This window comes from Aplidium turbinatum, chromosome 2 (assembly GCF_918807975.1).
Source record: "Aplidium turbinatum chromosome 2, kaAplTurb1.1, whole genome shotgun sequence".
Classification (NCBI taxonomy): domain Eukaryota; kingdom Metazoa; phylum Chordata; class Ascidiacea; order Aplousobranchia; family Polyclinidae; genus Aplidium; species Aplidium turbinatum.
In genome coordinates, this window is record NC_137473.1 from 52848079 (window position 1) to 52863351 (window position 15273).

At 40.8% G+C, this 15273-nt stretch overlaps 1 protein-coding gene across 1 annotated transcript; it reads left to right on the forward strand.

Annotated features, from left to right (window-relative positions):
• The first annotated feature begins 621 nt into the window (after positions 1-621).
• On the forward strand, positions 622-3044 carry LOC145764408 (carbohydrate sulfotransferase 3-like). The gene is made up of 3 exons (XM_082576024.1): positions 622-1049; positions 1801-2118; positions 2618-3044. Exons 1-3 carry the CDS (start codon positions 622-624, stop codon positions 3042-3044), a joined length of 1173 nt encoding a protein of 390 aa, XP_082432150.1.
• Positions 3045-15273: the final 12229 nt, after the last annotated feature.

Consider the following 15273-nt stretch of genomic DNA (forward strand, 5'->3'; position numbering starts at 1 on the left):
ATGATGAAACCAAAGACTGGCTGCTTTCTAGTAGTCTTCCAGTGTAGTCCGGGAACATCGTGAATCTCGGATGGTGAAAGGATTGACCCTCGGCCCCAGAGGCTCACACGAAGAAGAACGGATCAAATGAATGATACAAATTACAAACACTATCTTAACGCTACTCTAAACAGGGCAAAGCATAATAAGAGTATAAAATATTTGAGTTTCCGGAACGCCGTTCCGGACAAGTCAACTTTTTGATCGAGCTTCCGGAGCGGCGTTCCGGACCGTTCCGGCTGAAATCTAGCCCTGAATTGGTATGTCGTAAGTCAATAAAATGAGTTTGACAAGCAATGACCAAGCAAGTCCGACGTAAGCACGTAAATTTCATTTGCTGACTTGACAGTAGCTAAAAAATAATTGCTGAGTTGTCGCATGCCGAGTGGTCTCACGACCTCCCACAGTTAATATAAAAAATTATTTGACTGTCAATGAGTCGCTGTAGCAGAATCTTATTTTGTCTATTTTCAGGTTGTCTTTTTGACAAAGCGATTTGAATAGGACAGATTTTTAAATCAACAAAAAATGCAATCAAAGAGCAGCAGTCGGTATATTGTAGCTTTACCAACAGTTTTTGTAATGTGTCTTTCTCTTTGCTTTATTTCTTATCCACAACTTTACCAACACTTGCATTTGCACTCAACTACTGGTCCTTATCAAATTTCCATCACAAAGCAAACCAGTAAGTCTCCGGTTGTGCCAGAAGGTGGCCCAATAGCTAAGCGACCTGAGTCAAACTTCCAAGAAACAACAGGGAATAGTACTCCGCAAGCAATAGTCATTCTTACAATGAGACGTTCTGGTTCAAGCATTTTTGGATCGATTTTTAATCAAGAAAATAACAAGGCATTTTATCTCTACGAACCTTTATTTCCATTTAATGAAAAGTGCCAAAAATTTGAAAGAATCGAAGCCCTGAAACATTTGTTCAAATGTGAGTTTGAAGAAATACAGCCTCTTTACAAAAAAGCATTCAATCGAACTGAACGAAGCGATCTCTACGCAAGGTAAGGTGATCTTATGTCAATTGCACTAAAGACAGCAGCATTTTTGTAGGGTTCTGAATGTGCTTTGGAATTTTTGTTTAACTCGTAGTTCAATTTATTCTGTTGAAGAACAAACAGAAATATACAAAACACAAATAACTCGTACAACAAGGATGGCAGCGAAAGACCAAAAGGTCACCAAAGTCAGCTGTCACCCAACCCCATCACAACTGTTTGAATGTGATATCTTTGCTTGTAGATTATTTTTTTATCCTTTCGTATCTCCAAGTGGTGTTCTTTATGCCCTGTTATGCAGTCTTGCAAATAGAACTTTGCATGGCAAGAAATACTCACTGTTCGCTTCGGTAGTTTTTGAACCAATGTGAAAGAATTAGAATAACCAATTTGCTGTTGAGTAGGAACTGCATAAAAGGAGATTATATTTTCTTTACAATCAAAAATTTATGATGTTGCTTATAATCTCAGTTGTTGCACAAAGATTGAAATGTAGCCTACTCTTAGCAGTAGTAAAATGTTACAGTTAGTTTACATCGTTTCATTGGCAGCAGCCACTAAAACGATGTGAAAAGTGCTCACCGGAAATTTTGTCTGGAAGCACTTTTCAGCAGCACAGTTTAACTATCAAACTGATGCCAAAGAATCCGCCTTAGAAGTGATCTTGCATGATTCATGCTTGAAGTGCAGAGTTTGTCGTTTTGACTGCAACCGTTCAGTTGCAGACATTGAAACATAAAAGTGTTTATGATTTCAGGTGTAAAAACAACCACATATGCTTTGCGGGTGTATCTAAGAAAATTCGAGCTTTCATTCCAAAGAAGGTTTGCGATTTTTCTGAAGGAGACAAAAGGTGCAAGCAAAATGGCTCCATCCATTTGGAAGCTTTGAGAAAGAACTGCACTCAGAATAAAGTAGTTGTAATGAAGTTAGTTTATCTTTGCAAACTGGAATGGCTTTTCCCACTGCTTGAAGATCCAGCTTTTAACATCAAAGTAATCCACCTCGTTCGGGACCCTCGAGCCACAACAAAATCGAGGTCTGCTTCCACACTACTCCGAAGCTCTTCGATAAAGTATGTGGAGTCTTTATACCAGTTTAGAAATATTCTCATTTAATCTAATTTTAAACTGAGCAATTTAATATTGAGTTTTATCATGAATGATCTTTGGCTAAAATAATAATGTCTTCTGCAATAAACCTTCTAGTGAAAGAGTGAGTGAAAAGAAACCTTCTAAAACAATCAACCAGCACGAGTTTATCTTAGATAAAAATTCAGAAGCTCTTATATGGAAAACCAATGCATTTTCTTTTCTGTTCTACCTCTAACTTCTGATTGTGTTGAAACGATATTCTGCCTGTACTTCTGTCTGGTTGATTGCTTTGAAGCTTTACTGGCTTTTACAAAATTTGTTATGGTAAAGTAGCTACCTGACCAGTGACTACCCGATATCACAGCCTTTCCGAACCAGACGGGTTTTGCACCAATACAGTATAAGCTTGGTATGAATATAAGTCAATGTTGTATACTCTAAACAAGTTTCTATTTTATAGTTTTGTCTTTTTTATTGTAGAAAATATTCGAAAGAAATTTGCGAACAACTTACAAGGAATGTCAACTTTGTCGATCGAATTCTCAACCATACTACATCACGTGACCGATATCTGCGAATCAGATACGAAGATTTCGCTTGGGATCCAATCAAAACTGCCCAAAAAGTTTACGCCTTTGCTGGACTTGAAATCACAAAACAAGTTGAAAAGTGGCTTCGAAACGCAACTTCTCCAGTCAATCATAAAAACTGGTCAAAATTGAAACCACACAGTTGGCGGAGAAACGCAAGTTATGTCATCTCTGCTTGGAGGACTGAATTGACTTTTGACAAAGTTTTCATGATACAAAAGTCTTGCGCTCCAGTGATGGAAAAACTGGGCTATGAAGTTTATCAAAGCGAAAACTCGCTCCGTGATTTAAGAAGGCTGCATTTTGTTCCTGACTAAGTGTAAAATATTAAGATTACATTAAGATTACAAGTCGCCAATAGATTGAGCAATTAGATCAGATAATTTTCGCTAAACTAAAACGTTTTAAATTGAAAACGTGATTGTGTAGCTTGACGCACATTCAAACGCTCAAGTGATAACCTATGCCGCAAAAGCGTTATCAAATTGTACAACAATTGCAGCTCCTCATTAGTTCCAACCATTGTGCAGTGAGTGTCACCTGAGCAATTTGCGAACTTTTTAGTGTAGTACAATTTTGGTAGAGAGGTGATTTTCTTTAACCATAGACAGATAAAACCAAGCAACCACACGGCATTTGACATCATATATTAGAGTGAACATAAAACTATAAACTACGAACGTCTTCGGCCATATAGTCAGGTTCGTTACGTAATTTCATACAAAATTTTTGGAGATTAGCAAACCTATACATTTTCAGAAAGCTTAGACCATGAGAACTCTGAAAAACTTTGATTACATTTGCAGAGATGTCCCCATGGCCGTCATTTTGAATTTTCAAAATGGCCGCCGCAAAATATATATTTTGATATATCTTGGCTCCTAATAAACTTAGAAACTTTATCAAACATGCTAATTCTATGTTTTAAGAGTCAAGAAATCCATTAGACGCATACCTAGATACCAAGCGTTAACCACTTTGCAATTATCCGCCATATTGGTTTTCAAAATGGCCGCCGAAATTACCCTCTGAATCGGTTGGCATGGGTTCGATACCTTGTCGGGTCATACCAAAGACATTTTTAAAATGGTACTGAATTTCATTCCTGCTAGGCACTGAGCAATGGAGTGGATTCGGGTAATAATGTACTCAGTTGCACATCTATAGCCTACGGCTGCATTGACACTGTCTGCTTTGTAAAGCGCTGAGGAGCAACGCATTCGGCGTTGGATACAGCGCTATATAAAAACTAACATTATTATTATTATTACATTACTACTTATATACAGTGTTACGTCGTATTTGTCTGCCTACAAAAAAGTATTTGTCCGCAATTAAGTATAAAAAATGAAAATAATGAAATAAAAAAAGTGTTTATTCGTATTTGTTGTCCGCCGACTGAAAAGGCACCACACATGGAACAATCACTGCAATGTATCAGAAAGCAAATGTTTCAGGAGAACTAGTCGCACCAAAGCTCGAACTTACTGCAGCTAAGAATTTATCAATCCTTCCATATCATGTGCCCATTAAGCCATGTGCCAAGCCAAAACTAGAACTTGACAACAGAGCGCGGAGATTTGAGGCCAACACAACAGGTGTTGCTCAGTCATATGAACTGACCCAGTTAGGGTAGGTCACAGCATCTACTGTGTCCAGAACAAGAAAAAATTATGAACAGAGCAAGATCCCCGGATGGGCAGGATACAAGTCACTCATCGCATCTTGCCTACAACTCACTCGCGTTGGTGCACTACCCCTGCTACCTGAAGTTGCTCACGAGTGGCCTACTGCGCTGACTGTGATTCTACAAGTATCACAGCTGAAGACGTTAGTCGTTGGTCAAGGGTACCCAACTGTGATAACCTTCGACATGGCCCTCTACAAAAAGGCAGTGCAGTTGCTAGACGCACGGGTCGACCTGAAAAGAGAAATTGTTTCCAGACTGGTTGAGCTGCATGCTGTGATGGCTGCACTAAGAGCTCTCGGAACTTCCATAGAGAACTCTGGGATTGATGATGCCTGGATCGAAGCCGATGTGTATGGATCTGCGACCACAAGACAAATTCTCAAGTGTGCGCACTACAAGAGAACTCTTCGTGCACACATCCACACTTACATAGCTTTGTATGAACTGGCCTTGGATTATTTTTTCACAGAGAAGTCACATCTGAAGATTATCTGCTCAAGATCAACAGATAAGGTCCAGGAGGCATGGACATCGTTATCTGATAACAGAAACATTACTCCTGAATCCATCTCGACTGCTCGTGACCATCTGGAACGAATCCTCATAGATGAAGATGCGATGCAGCAATCGAAAGCATGGGAAACGGAGAAGTCCTCTAATGCGATGGAAGTCAACGATGAACTATGTTCACGGTGTGGAAACGATCTTATTCTTTGTCGAGGCATCCCGGAATGCAGATCTCAATGTCCATTTGCAAGCTGGTGAGGAACTGAATAAGCCCTAGATTGGAAAAGTACAAGCGCCTTTGGCCACGGTATATTGCAGATATGCATAACCTGAAGATCAACCACCCAGAGACTTGGTGTGAACTTCAAGAAGGCAATGTGTCTGTTACCTAGGGTGAGATCCCATTTGTGTCCATTAGTGCAGATCGTGCATTCGAGCAGTTCACCAAGATGATGAAAGTCCGCTCTGGACTAATTGGCATTTCTAACAACAACGCCCGGCAACGGTTTTTCCTGGCTGCATCAAAGATGTCTCGCCTCTCAGAAAAGTTCAAAGAGCAGTTTGGAGACACTTCTTCCAAAAAAAAGTCACCTTGAAGTACAACCAGCCATTGTCAGGAAAGAACATACCATACTGAGTCACGGAAATCTATTCGCAGTTGAAAGTGATGAGTTGTATAACTTCATCACACACGCATGTGTTCCACAAGAAAATGTCAAACAGATCCTGACCGTCCATGAGCAGGGACAACAGCTCTACAAAGAGTATGTTGCAGAACGCATTAGTCAGCTTATGGGCACCAGTTAAGAAGCAGAACAATCCCATGTAGCCTACATGTCAAGAAACAAGAAGCAAACAGTAAAGGTTCGTGAGTAGTGGTCGATCTGAAAGAAACAAAAGATCTCTACGGGTGCTTCATGGTCCTACCCAGATCAAGCCGGGACATTGACCAGAAAAACGCTATCGGTAACTATGAGTTCACCCTCACACCGAGAGCACTATTCGCTCCAGATGGATCAGTTCTACCATGCACTGATAAATCAAAGCTCATCCATTGGCTGCAGCATCTGGTTGAAACTGATAGAACAGAGCATGATGTGAAAACTTGTGCATAAACCAGCATCGGGTGGACAGAGAGTTGACACTGCTAATACAGAACTGTTACCATCGGCATCACACATGAGTCAGAAAATTGCCATTGTCAAAAGCATGGTGGTCGCCCAGAAGATGACAAAGAATATTGGGCCATCACGACAGTCAAAGATCTTAGCCAACACTTCAATGACAAGCTCATGACGTTGACAGCAGAGTTTGACGAGATTATTCTGGTGTTCGACACGTAGGCTACAAGTCTGACTCTTTGAAACGGAAAACTAGAGCAAGACGACGAAAAGACAAAGATCACGTCCAATACCAAATCATGGATGACACCAGAATCAAGCACATACCACTGAGTAGGTTCCTGTCCCATGATTAAACGAAAGCAGATTTGACACAGCATCTTGCTGAAAAAGTAATCGGATACAACAAACATTCTCCAAAGCTGGTGATAACTTCAGCGTCAGGCCACACCAGAAGCCATCGGAACATCACGTTTGAAGTGAACAATCACGAAGAAGCTGACACCTTGTTGATCTGCCTCGCAGCATCAGCATCACAGCGGAGTCCTGGTGCCCAATTAGTCTTCTTCAGTCTGGACACAGACGTTCTTGTCCTTGCTACTGCAAACTACGACCAAATCTGCAAACACTCGTCCATTTCCATGCTATCAGGTACACTGGTGATCGCACCAATATGGAGAGCTCTAGGACAAGAGAAGGCGAAAGCATTACCCGTATTCCATACTTTCAGTGGAGCCGATAATGTTGGCAGATTTCAGGATTGGATAAAACCATTTAAGTGGTTCCAACAGTACTTAAAGGCAGAAATGGAAACAATCAGTGCACTAATAGGCTACAGTTACCTGAGGACAGCACACTATCTCAGAATGATCCCTCTACGAAATCGGAGTGTCTAGGGAGCTGACTTTGTTCAGCCCCCATCTTATGGAGATGCCTCAACGTGGTGTAGAGGTGAACCCAGGCTGAAAACTAGGCTAATCCCTAGCAACTCCTGGGGCTAATAGACACACGTAAAAGTCCCCAACGGCAATCTCTTTATGGCGGAAGAGGGCAGTGTCTGACGGGCAGGCATCCTGTAAGGCGGGCCTCAATGAACAGAGCACCCGGCAGCCCGTTGCAACCGGTTCCCCTGAATCTGCACGTTCCGATCTTATTGGACCGCAGTGGACATGGAGCTGGCCAAGAGTGTGTGCGTAGCCCTCGCGTAGTCACGACCACCTTAAACAACCACACAAGCGAATGGCCTTTGTCTCAATTTGGACCAGGACCAAAACAAAGCCCAATGGCGATGATATTATGGGTAACGGGGGCAGGCTTGGTAGAGCTGGAAGCCTCCAGCCCGGTCTCACACATTGGCGGCGGATCTATGATGATCGTCTCCCAATGAACTGCGGTGACATTGGGTTCCGGTAGCAAGACCCGTGTCTGGGCTGGCCTATCTAGGATTTCCCGCAGCCCACCCCACATGGGGAAGCCCCTAGAAAAGGTGGGGTAAACATCGGACACCGCAAATCTCATCTGGCCAGCTTACCGCGGCTGGCGGATTACCCAAATAGCGGTCGACCTACACATATACCTATGAATACTAAGCTACCCTTCACATTGGGTGCTTGGAACGTCCGTACACTACAAGACGACGAAAAGAAATGCTGGCCAACTTTGTCTGCACGATGTACTGCCCGAAGGGTGTCCAGTGTCCACATAAACAACATTCCAGAACTGAGATGGCACCTGTTTTGCAAGAACTTGGCGGAGAATCAAAACTTGCCTCCAACAATTGGTGCATCAGAAGAGCACGTTGAATGCCTGCGCGTTCAGAGACGTGTCTGGTGCCAAGCCACTGTCATGTGGCAACAGCTCCTTGATCCACTTCGGCATGGCTACCATCAGCATGAAAGTGGGCACAAAGATTCTACCTGCACCACAAGCCATTATTCAGCTAGACCGATGCCAATGCAAAACCAACTGCTCAACCTAGACATGTTCGTGTCGAAGGAACAACTTGACCTGCACCGACCTGTGCCTGTGTGGGACAGACTGCGAAAATGACGTTGACTGCAATGCTGGAAATAAGACTCAGGACAGCTGTTGGAAAATTGAATTGTTTTTTGTTTGTCCAAAATATGACAGTGGCGTGCAGGCTTGCTTCTAATGAATTCCTTAGTCAACATAACTTAGCACTAGCAGTTTGAATGAAGTTTCTGTCTCAACTAGTAAGTAGTAATGTACCGTAACGAAATATAATTTTGGTGGCCATTTTGAAAACCAATATGGTGGATAATTGCAAAGTGGTTAACGCTAGGTATCTAGGTATGCGTCTAATGGATTTCTTACCCTTAAGACGTAGAATTAGCATGTTTGATAAAGTTTCTAAGTTTATTAGGAGCCGAGATATATCAAAATATATATTTTGCGGCGGCCATTTTGAAAATTCAAAATGGCAACCATGCGGATATCTCTGCAAATGTAATCAACGTTTTTCGGAGTCCTCATGATCTAAGCTTTCCGAAAATGTATAGGTTTGCTAATCTCCAAAAATTTTGAACGAAGCTCTTTTCTTTGACATAGTGAACCTGACTAATACTCAAGTTAGCCCTTCTCAAGTAACGAGAATAACTGAAAAATAACTGTAAAATCAGTTATTTTTGTTACTTGAGAAGGGCTAACTTGAGTATGGCCGAAAACGTTCGTAGTTTATAGTTTTATGTTCACTCTAATATATGATGTTAAATACCGTGTGGTTACTTGGTTTTATCTGTCCATAGTTTTTAGTGTAGGTTGGGGCCTGGCTCCCTCACCGGGATGCGAGTGTGGCGCCACAGACCAGACAGTAGATCACGTCGTCCATGACTGCCCAATCCATCAACCACCACATGGAGCGCTTGGACTGAAGGCCCTGGATGACGAAACTGTCGAGTGGCTGATGACATCATGCCCAAACATATAGTCCAGAAGAACAGCTCATACGACGAAGAAGTGTAGGTTGCTTGCTTTTGTTATCAAACTTTGATATTACTGCTATGAAGTTCAATTTGTGTTTTGCTTTCTTTACTGAAGTTTGACGTCGTCGCAATAGAAATCATCTAGCTTAATTTTACCGTTCGAGGCAATCTTACTCTAGTGCAGTGGTTCCCAACCATTTTGTTGTCACGGACCCCTTTAGACAAATTATTAATTATGCGGACCCCTACCTAAATTTTGCCTGAAACTCAATTAACATACTATTGAATATTGTAATAATTATGCTACTCAACTACTGTACTGTGTCATACTGCATTGCCGCTATGACTCCTGCGCAATGATGTACGCGCATACAAAAAATATTGACGCCGTCAGCGTAAACGCAAACGTTCGAAAAAACATACGTCGTATGCGTCAACGCAACTTGTAAAAAAAGTTGGCGGCGTCAACGTCAGCGCATATACTAGCGTAAAGTAATTTTGTTTGCTAGGTGCCAAACATTGACGCGGTATAAACCACTCGAAACAAACAAGTTTTATTTTGAATTTTCACGAAATGGTTAGCGCGTTGGGCTCGCAGTCGAAAGCCTGCATGTTCGACTCCAGCCACCCGCACTTGCTGTTGTTTCTCTGGGCAAGAAACTTAACGATAATTGCCTCTACCTAGTGATCGATTTCGAGTAATGGGTAGTACCAAATTTAAGTCATAAGTAGAGTAGACAACCGGAAACAGACATTGCCGTCGGCTGCAGCGTGGGTCAGGTGTACGTCGGAAGGCGTACACCAATGCATAGCGCTCAAGTCCTTTTTCCCGCAATGCAGGATAAAGATAAACAAACAAACAAACATCTGAAAGTGTTCATCTGACATTTTGCTGTATTTTGGTTCCAATATGTCTTTACCCATTGAAAACATTCTTTCAACTGCAGCGCAGGAAGGTATTGGCCTCTTGTAGAGAAAAAAATACATTAAAAAGTATGCGTTGACGCTATGCGCTAAAAAACCGCGAAAACTTTACGGCGTAGCCTCAAGCGCAAACTATCCAAAAAAATGTGGCCGCAAGCGTTAGCGCAAACAAAAAGTCTACGCCGCAAGTCTGCGGCGTAGAATTTTGCGGTGTATACGTACATCTCTGCTCCTGCGCCAAATATCTCTGCCTTATTCCTCATATCTCTTTAACTCCATCCTGGTGTTTTCATTCAAATATTGACTATGACCAGGCCTGGATTAACCATTGTGCTAGGGTGTGCTAAAGCACAGGGGCCCCACAGACAAAGGGCCCCACTTTTCCTAAAAATAAAATAAATAAAATAACAAGTTTTTCCTGAAAAAAATTTTCAAAAAAAAAATTAAGAAAAGTGGGCCCCTCTGTCTAAAAAAAGTAACACATTTATCAATATATCTCCTAGGGATAGTAGATTACCGGGATTGTTAACTACATCCGCTTTTTCGTTCATCCGCAACATTAGAAGGGTAATTTTTTTTTTTATTTACAAAATAATGTATTTTTTATGGGTTATATAAAAAGAGTGAAGTTGGTTTTGAAGTAGCCTAATTTAAAGTTTTTAGTTGAAAGCAAGCCAGCAGCAAAGCGTGAAAAAAATGTCAAATTGGCAATTTACCCTTCTAATGTTGGCGGAACAACGGAGTTGCTCGTCCCGGTAATCTACTGTCCCTAATATCTCCCTCTTCAATGCAACTGCAGACTTGCTAGAAACTTCTGCTGCAAGAGATAAATTTAGGATAAAATCATTTATTCCAGTGATTGATGCTCTTCGCTCTCATTTAAGCAGAAGAGCTACTGTGTACAAAAGAGTAAGAATTTCTCGTTTTTAATTGATCTTCATGCATCAAAGGAATAGATTTTACAGAGTGTCATGAATTTAGCGAAAGAGTTTCCTACTGATGTTGATCTCTGTCTTGTTGATGAACTTTTGAATTTCTACCTGTATCTTAAAAAGGCTTATGGAAATAAAGCAAGTTTTAGTCATGAAAACATGTACCAGATAATAAAGAATGACAAAGTTGAAGCTGCTTTCCCTAATGTAGAAACAATTCTTAGATTGTTTCTTTGCATGATGGTCACTAACTGTTCTGGAGAAAGATCATTCTCTAAGCTGAAAAGAATCAAAAACGTACTTCGGTCTACAATGACACAAGAGCGGTTGGCTCATCTGAGCCTTCTCAGCATAGAGTGTGATAAACTGCGACTTCTCAATTCAGAAAAAAGTCGTTCGACTGAATTTCATGTTAGTTTTCTAAACCCTATTGGTAGTTAGTAGTGAATGAAAGAGCAGTTTAGAATAGAAATTCAGAATAATCTTTCATTGCAATTTGCAGTGTAGTGTGCAGTACTAACAGTGGTCCCTTGCTACAATGTTTTCCCTTGCACGGTTTCGTTGATTTGCAGTGTGTGATTTTGCATCCATTATAACGTAAACATTGTTGACTTAATTTGCACATGCTTATTTAATCATCGATCACGTGCTATTTCAAAGTTATCTAACTTACCTAAGCAAGGCTCGGTTTCCTCTGCAAGCAAAACCAGCTTACTTCCATTACGCTCCACGTAAGCTGGTAAGGGCCCCCATAAAATTCATTAGCACAGGGGCCCCATTTGACCTTAATCCGGGCCTGACTATGACTATGCATGCCACTCACCTATATGCTTACCGGTACATATCTACTGGCCTACTTGAACTTGTGCTACGTACTACTTATTAACGACTGCAATCTTATTAACTGTACTCAAGTCGGCCTATAAACTGACTGATTTTGTTAAAGTATGAATTTATAAAGATAGGCCTACTTATAGTGTTTTTGCTTTGTCCTTTATGCTAGCAGTTAACAGTTGTTGTTTTTGCATAGGTGTTTTTTTTCTCATACTAACTTACTTTTGTAGGGCATGATATTTTTTGATGTTACAATGAAACCACAGGAATCCACTTTTTTGTTTACATTTTTGCGGAACTTATGCTTATCTTGTTTGCAACGTAATGCCGATGCTTTACATTTGTCACATTAAAAACACGGGAAGCAGCTGACTCGATGACTAATATAGTCTTTCGCTGCTTCCTGTCTGTTGTTGAATATATTTGTACCGGTTTATATTTGTACCGTATACTATGTTTCGCAGCAGACAAAATAAAAGGTTTCTCTCTCTCAGCAGTGGTGTCGTTCCCGCCACTATGAGGTAAACTTTGGTTGCACCGCATGCTTTCTATTACGTAATAGACGAGCCAATCCTGATTTGACTGTAATCGACATGCGTTGTGGTAGGCCACCTAGATGTAGTTTAAGGTTAATCAATCAATCAATCAATGTTTCATTTGTCAGTAACAGGAACATACCCAGACGGCAAAATCCGTCACTTTTACATTGATTCAACATGTGCAGACGTTAAATCAATGCAAAAATGACGAATTTTATTGTCTGGGTAGGCAGTAGGGTGTACCATTTTGCAAAAAGTTTTTATAAATTAGTGCGGTTATGTGATACGGGTTTCCACCTTTGTTGAAAAGTATTTTGGTGGAGTTTCAGAATTTTCCCGCCAAAACTGTGGTTCTGCCGCCATTTTGAAAAAATGGCGGCCATATAAGATATTATGAAAATTTACAGCTTTAAACTAGCGTAATGTGATCATATAATATGTCGATTATGGGGTTTTTGGGCTCACAGAACACGAATTTGGAGTCAAAAATGCTCTACGGCAACAATTTTTTAAAGTAAATTTTGACATATAGATGTGACCACACTGTTTTGGATTGCAGATTCACATAAAAAGAGCATCTTATTGTCATTTTAACCTTAAAATGCATGTATGCATAAACTTTTCTAGTTGGTGTGATTATATCAATCAGCATAAGGGAAAAATTAGCATGTACTTTCTCGTGTACTTTCACATCTGATAAAAACCTACTAACTAGTCTACAGTAGCCTGTAGCCTGTGACTTATATAGTTACTAACCTACCTACTTATTAACTAATGGACGGCAGAAGAGTACCCCACGGCAGACCAAAAGGTTCGAAAAACCGAAGTGAACTCTCCCAACTGGGTAAATGCTTTACTTCTACACGACGGAGATCACCATTAGCTACATTAACTCGAAGAGTAGCTAGTGATCGTATGCAAGTTACAAGATTCATATCAGTTATGCCACTGAATGAAACGGCCGGTGAAGCACACCCGTCATTGGCACAAAGACCAAAAAGAAAGTACTTCCTCATTGGGAACACTAGCGAAAGACTAGGTGTTGCTAAGCTTCCTAAAAGCTCTGACGTTCTTGCTAGGCTGTTGTTCCTCAGAGACGAAAGTCACAGAACGATCAATCAATCCATCGTGATGGCAAGGGAGGAAATTCGCCAGGTATGGAAACATCATTTTGGCGTGGGTTTGGTATTTGGTAAGAAAAACGAGAAGCAATCTGAACAGAGAAGGAATCGCGTAAGGTTATTGTTAAAAATGCGGATATAGACCGGCATCTGAGAAATTTGTATGAAACTTGGTATCAACTAGAACATGATTCCAGGCGTGAGAGAAATAATAGTGATTCATTTGAAAAAACGTTTGCATGATATGGAAGAAAATCTCAAGGATCCTCTGGATATATGAAAGACTACTTGGTCAATTCGGCCAATTTTCATGCATTCTGGTATCATCGACTGGGAGATAGATCTGGAACATCTGAAAAATCAGCTCCAGCGAGATCAAGAGGTTGCGCATTTGGCAGAGATGCTCTGTAGAAGAGACGGGACAGCTAGAGAAAAATGACACAGCGCAGCTGGTGAAAGGAAACAGAGAGAGGATGTTGCTGACAATCTGAAAACAGTAAAGTTGGTCTTAAGTACAGATGAAGAAACAGAAAGTGACAGTGACAACTGGAAAACTCCTGAAAGGAAGACAAAGAAAATGGGTATTATGTCGCCTACAGCTTTAACATCTGATCGATTTGGATTGAGCTATCGGCAAAGAACAATTTTCGCTGTGGCTCAAGCGTCCGGCATACAAGTCGAAGATACTAATATCTCAGTCACAACAGCTCATAGACTGGCTAATAAAACTAGGCCCTCTCACTCCTAAAATATCAGAGATGAGTTTCAGCCCCCTGATTTGGCAATAATTCACTGGGACTGTAAGATTCTGAAAATGAGAGGAAATGTTTCATCAGAACAGTGCTGTGTATAATGTGTCCGGCGTTAGTTTTGATGATGAAAGTAATGCAGAAATGAAACAGCTGCTGGGGTTGCCTGAGCTACCAGACGGCACCGGATCATCTCAGGAACAGGCGGTAATAAAATTGGTGGAAGACTGGAGAGTGAAAGGTGCCATTGGTGGTAGGTGTTTGATGCGACTGCATCCAATTCAGAGAAGTGGCAAGGTGCTTGTACATTGCTCGAGGCAACAACTGGAAAAGCAATTTGGAACTTCCTGATCAAGAGTGGCAACAAATGCCAGTATCAGAATGGAAAAATTTTAGTGATTATAAGAAACTAAACAAATTTGTTTTGAACGTAAGGGTGGTCAACGCCTCAACGGTATTGCGGAACGCGGGATTAAGCTAATCAGTGATTTTATTGACAAGTGTTCTGACGAGAGCCACCGGCAAGCTCTCAAAGGCACAGAGAACAGTTCTTAGATTACAAAAAAGCTATCTCAACCAAACTCAATTGTTAAAGAAATGCATCAAGAATTCAGTGAATTGAGTGTGTGCATAACTCTGGTGGGCTATTATGTTGATGAAATACTGGGAAGTGAAATCAATCAGGGCTGAAGCATAAGGAATTAGCATGCAGAAGAAACGGGGATGGATCATGTTTGAGAGTGATTAACTCAATTTGTTTGTAAATGAATCGTGTTGTTATTTCAAAAGTTTGACAATATTTCAGGAATATTCATTCTGGGGTGAGGTATTCTTGATCAGGTTGTGTCCATGTCTGTAAAATTTCACCATAAATTTCAAGTGGTAAAATTTCACTTTTCAAAATTGTTGTCGTAGAGCATTTTTGACTCCACATTCGTGTTCTGTGACCCCAAAAACCCCATAATCGACATATTATATGATCACATTACGCTAGTTTAAGGCTGTAGACTTTCATAATATCTTATATGGCCGCCATTTTTACAAAATGGCGGCAGAACTACAGTTTTGGCGGGAAAATTCTGAAAATCCACCAAAATACTTTTTAACAGAAGTGGAAACCCGTAATACATAGCCGCACTAATTTCTAAAAACTTTTTGCAAAATGGTACACCCTAGTAGGCAGCCTA

Bases quoted from the DNA above. Each gene is read 5' to 3' on its own strand.
- LOC145764408 (XM_082576024.1), top strand. From the start codon at position 622: ATGTGTCTTTCTCTTTGCTTTATTTCTTATCCACAACTTTACCAACAC. The intron at 1,050-1,800 runs GTAAGGTGATCT...TTATGATTTCAG, and splicing joins CGAAGCGATCTCTACGCAAG to GTGTAAAAACAACCACATAT. The intron at 2,119-2,617 runs GTATGTGGAGTC...TTTTTATTGTAG, and splicing joins CTCCGAAGCTCTTCGATAAA to AAAATATTCGAAAGAAATTT.